The 5,301-nt window shown below is 43.3% G+C and overlaps 1 protein-coding gene across 1 annotated transcript; it reads right to left on the reverse strand.

Annotated features, from left to right (window-relative positions):
- Positions 1-1,624: 1,624 nt before the first annotated feature.
- Positions 1,625-3,288, reverse strand: LOC138510758 (uncharacterized). Its single transcript, XM_069626495.1, has 3 exons — positions 2,976-3,288; positions 2,521-2,635; positions 1,625-2,205 (listed from the first exon to the last, which is right to left on the reverse strand). The coding sequence occupies exons 1-3, from the start codon at positions 3,045-3,047 to the stop codon at positions 1,625-1,627; spliced, it is 768 nt and encodes a 255-aa protein (XP_069482596.1). The 5' UTR covers positions 3,048-3,288.
- Between the last annotated feature and the right edge of the window lie 2,013 nt (positions 3,289-5,301).

The following is a 5,301-nucleotide window of genomic DNA, read 5'->3' on the forward strand; positions in this document are numbered from 1 at the left end:
CGCACTTCCTTCATAGCCTCCTCCGGTGAGGAGATCCCGCCACCCTCTCCAATCCCTGCACAACAGAAGGGTGAAAGGGTGAAAGGAAGATGCCTGACACTGACTTCACTCAAACAAACAGAGGTACTGTACATATCTGCAGATCCCACTTCGCCGGAGCAATTCTGGTAAAGGGTTAATCCATCCAACTGTATCATTACAGTTCTCCTTTGAAAACACTCACGTGTTTCATGTGAGTTAGCTGCCCTCCCAGGTCAAAAAGGATGACTTTAGAGACCATCCTGGAGTCATCCGATGATCATCGAACTACATTAGAAGTCATTCCCACATCATCAGAAGTCATCATGCTGTTAAAGTCATCAGCAAATGTCTCAGAATGGTGGGTGATGATTTGGGGATGAGCTTAGGATGACTTGCTGATGATGCTAACATCATCCCTATTTTAGCAAACTCTTTGTTCCTGATGATTTTAGGATGACTTGCCGATTACTTCAAGAGCATCACCATGATGATTTGGGGATGAGCTTAGGATGACTTGCTGATGATGCTAACATCATCCCTATTTTAGAAAACTCTTTGTTCCTGATGATTTTAGGATGACTTGCCGATTACTTCAAGAGCATCACCATGATGATTTGGGGATGATTCTGGGATGACCTGCCGATTACTTCAAGAGCATCGACAGGTTTGCCCCGGTGATTCTGGGATGACCTGCTGATTACTTGACAAGCATGTTTGTCCCTGATGATTTGGGGATGATTCTGGGATGACCTACTGTCAAGAGCATCGTCATGAAACATGTTTGTTCTTGATGATTTGGGGATGGCTTACTGATTAATCAGAGTTTGTAGGATGATTTGCGGTCTAATACGGATAGTCTTTCAGCTTTTGCTTAATTGCACTTGTGCTGAATGATTTTTTAATGCTTTGCTAAGCACATCTGTTTGGCATTAGTTTTAATTGCATGTAAAAAGCATAATATGGATATGATCATTTAAATTGCAACACCCAATGTAAAAGTGCTGAACCATTGACCAGGAATCACACTTAAAAAGCATACATGCCACAGAAATAGTTTTCTTGCAGTAATAAGTGACTAACGCATAAGTATGGGAATTCACCGCTAAGTACATTCTATAGTCAAAAATAGTCATTTTAATTAGTCATCATGCACCCTTCCAAACCAAATCCATGTGATTCAAGACACATATTGGTAGAACTTGCCATGGAGCCCAAATTAAGCCACAATTATCCAACCTTAACATTTGTTAGACAGTAATCAGTGCACTCATTTTACATTGGTGCCTATCACGCAATGACTACTGTTCTGCATGAGTACAGCGAGGAGTACGGTCTAAAATGATTACTCAGGCCCCACACTACTACAAACTTGGAGTGATCCCAATCATATGTTTGAATAAGGCTTCGACTGGCAGTCTATACACTTCCCGAAGACAATGTGAGCTGGCAAGATAAGCGACTGAAACAGGATTACTTCAATGATTCCAAAATGAAATCATGTCCAACCAAAATTTTTCCAAAAAAGAAAAATTGCATATATAGCGCTATTCTTTCACTTCTGCCAAAAATTCAATTACTTCAGTACAAGTTATGTGAAATGTTTTCACTGGACATAAAAGTAGTAATTAATAATGGGGGCTTTAACAAAACCCTTTATGTATTTTTGAAGATGATACATTGTTCGTATCATTCTGTTACTGGGTGGAAGAAGTAGGTAAATAAGATTAAGCATGTAGTTAGCAGCTTCATCACTCAATCGAAAACGAATCATAAAGCAACAAACTAGTAGAACAACCACTCCCAAACACCTGGTTGACCCTTCAAACATAGGTTGTTTTTCATCTGAGGGTAGCGTTTCATCAGCTTGTACTTGAACTTCTTCATAATCATTTTGAATGGTGTATCCAATTTGATCGGCAAGTACCTGCAAACCAGAACTATGCTCAGAATCATGACCAGAATCATGAACATGCCCATTCATTTCACCCATCAGGGTGCCACATAACTCATTCCACATAGTGTCAGTCATGTCTTCATCTGCTTGTGGTGTAGAATCTGGTAAGGTTGTACAGTCACTCTCGTCCATTTCCTCAGAGACACTAATGGGAGCTGTGTGTGTGCTTCTACCAATGATGTTCTCTTCAATTTGGGTGTGCTGCTCTTCACAGTATGCGGTAGAAGGATCTGCAATGCAATGCAATGCAATAGCGGGTCACTCACAGGACAAATTGATTAATTCAACTAGTAAAAATTGGGTTGTGCATAGGTATAAATAGAAATAGTAAACTTGTGTTATTTGTATGAGAATCAGCTAGCATCAGTTTAAATTAGTTTATCAATTCAGATCATTTATTATAAGTGGACCAAGGAGTAAGCGTTACAGACTACCAATAGCTGTTTGTGTGCAGTGAGTTTTTTAACTGAATGTATCAATAACAGTGTTTTGTGGTTATGTGCAATAAAATACTATAACATACATTTGGAATGGTTATAATGTACCTAGGAAGAAAAGGTCATCTGCTCTATTAAAAGTCTTGGCATGGTCTTCTATCGCCTTCTTGGATGTTCCACATAGAGTGTTTGAAGAATCAGTTTCTACGATGAAATGTTCCTTCTGCAGCCACACATAAAACCAGTATTAGAATTGCATAATTGTCATACAGGTCTTGCTTTAAGAGCCAGAGAGTGTAAAGTATGAATGCACAGAATAGAGAAAACAAATGACATGTAATGAAAGCAGACTTAATTTCCCAACTTTAGAGGTAGTCAGGCGGTTAGAGGTAGTCTGGTTGTTAGTGACCAAGCCGAATACAGGAGTTTATTTTTGGTGCACTTTCACCCCTTTTTGTTTTAGAAATATTTGCTTGTTTTTAGGAAGAATGTATTTTTGGGGAGTAAAAGCATGTAGGAGACCTCTTATCGGTAGAGTTGCATTGAACGTTAATATATTTTACCAGTGCAATCCATTTTTTGTAAGGTCCTCGTTTCTTTCCTTTTCCTCGAGGGGGCCTTTCATCCATTTCCATTTGTATGGCTGTGTTGGTTGACAGAAATACCCTAACCAGATTATACAAGCAATTAAAAGTTAGTCAAATAATTAAGATAACAGAACAGAATACAGGTGGCAAAAGGGGTGCCCTGCGTATTCATGGATACCAAGGTGCATTTTTAGCCGTCTAAAATGTTGGGCTAAAATGGAAGCCATGAGGCCTAAACATAGCATGCACCCCCTGGGTGAGAATCCTTTGGCATCCCAGTCAAAAACAAGCACCCAGCACCCTCAAAATCCCCATTGTGGCAAGGGTAAAGCTTGAGACTATGTTGGGCCAAAATGGAAGCCATGAGGCCTAAACATAGCATGCACCCCCTGGGTGAGAATCCTTTGCCATCCTAGTCAAAAAAAGGCACCCAGCGCCCTCAAAATCCCCATCGTGGCAAGGGGAACGCTTGAGACTATGTTGGGCTAAAATGGAAGCCATGAGGCCCAAACATAGCATGCACCGCCTGGGTGAGAATCCTTTGCCATCCCAGTCAAAAACAGGCACCCAGCACCCTCAAAATCCCCATCGTGGCAAGGGTAAAGCTTGAGACTATGTTGGGCTAAAATGGAAGCCATGAGGCCTAAACATAGCATGCACCCCCTGGGTGAGAATCCTTTGCCATCCCAGTCAGAAGCAGGCACCAGCACCCTCAAAATCCCCATCGTGGCAAGGGTAAAGCTTGAGACTATGTTGGGCTAAAATGGAAGCCATGAGGCCTAAACATAGCATGCACCGCCTGGGTGAGAATCCTTTGCCATCCCAGTCAAAAACAGGCACCCAGCACCCTCAAAATCCCCATTGTGGCAAGGGGAACGCTTGAGACTATGTTGGGCTAAAATGGAAGCCATGAGGCCTAAACATAGCATGCACCGCCTGGGTGAGAATCCTTTGCCATCCCAGTCAAAAACAGGCACCCAGCACCTTCAAAATCCCCATTGTGGCAAGGGGAACGCTTGAGACTATGTTGGGCTAAAATGGAAGCCATGAGGCCTAAACATAGCATGCAGCCCCTGGGTGAGAACCCTTTGCCATTCCAGTCAAAAGCAGGCACCCAGCACCCTCAAAATCCCCATCGTGGCAAGGGTAAAGCTTGAGACTATGTTGGGCTAAAATGGAAGCCATGAGGCCTAAACATAGCATGCACCCCCTGGGTGAGAATCCTTTGCCATCCTAGTCAAAAAAAGGCACCCAGCGCCCTCAAAATCCCCATCGTGGCAAGGGGAACGCTTGAGACTATGTTGGGCTAAAATGGAAGCCATGAGGCCTAAACATAGCATGCACCCCCTGGGTGAGAATCCTTTGCCATCCCAGTCAGAAGCAGGCACCAGCACCCTCAAAATCCCCATCGTGGCAAGGGTAAAGCTTGAGACTATGTTGGGCTAAAATGGAAGCCATGAGGCCTAAACATAGCATGCACCGCCTGGGTGAGAGAGGGATAGGGCGGGGCCTGAGGCTTCATGTAGCCAAGTTTCGGTGACCATTAGAAGATCTAGATCTAGGGTGGTAATAAGGTCGTGGATGTCTAGTGCATGCGCATTGATGGAGCGGGCGTTGATGAGGGCACATTTGAGGTGCGGTTCAGGGGTGACATTGATGGTCGAGGGTGGCATATCCGAACCGGTGGGAGGCATGTTTTCTGGGGTCATAGACACTGATAAAGTGGCATTTGCATCATTAGGTAGCAAGGCAGTGGTAGAAGAATTGCAAATAGCGGTAATTTCATTCAAACCAGTGGGGGGCATGTTTTCTGGGGTCATAGACACAGATAAAGTGGCATTTGCATCATTAGGTAGCAAGGCAGTGGTAGAAGAATTGCAGATAGCGGTAATTTCATTCAAACCAGTGGGGGGCATGTTTTCTGGGGTCATAGACACAGATAAAGTGGCATTTGCATCATTAGGTAGCAAGGCAGTGGTAGAAGAATTGCAGATAGCGGTAATTTCATTCAAACCAGTGGGGGGCATGTTTTCTGGGGTCATAGACACAGATAAAGTGGCATTTGCATCATTAGGTAGCAAGGCAGTGGTAGAAGAATTGCAGATAGCGGTAATTTCATTCAAACCAGTGGGGGGCATGTTTTCTGGGGTCATAGACACAGATAAAGTGGCATTTGCATCATTAGGTAGCAAGGCAGTGGTAGAAGAATTGCAAATAGCGGTAATTTCATTCAAACCAGTGGGGGGCATGTTTTCTGGGGTCATAGACACAGATAAAGTGGCATTTGCATCATTAGGTAGCA

This window comes from Ambystoma mexicanum, chromosome 6p (assembly GCF_040938575.1).
Source record: "Ambystoma mexicanum isolate Mex_15411 chromosome 6p, UKY_AmexF1_1, whole genome shotgun sequence".
Lineage (NCBI taxonomy): Eukaryota > Metazoa > Chordata > Amphibia > Caudata > Ambystomatidae > Ambystoma > Ambystoma mexicanum.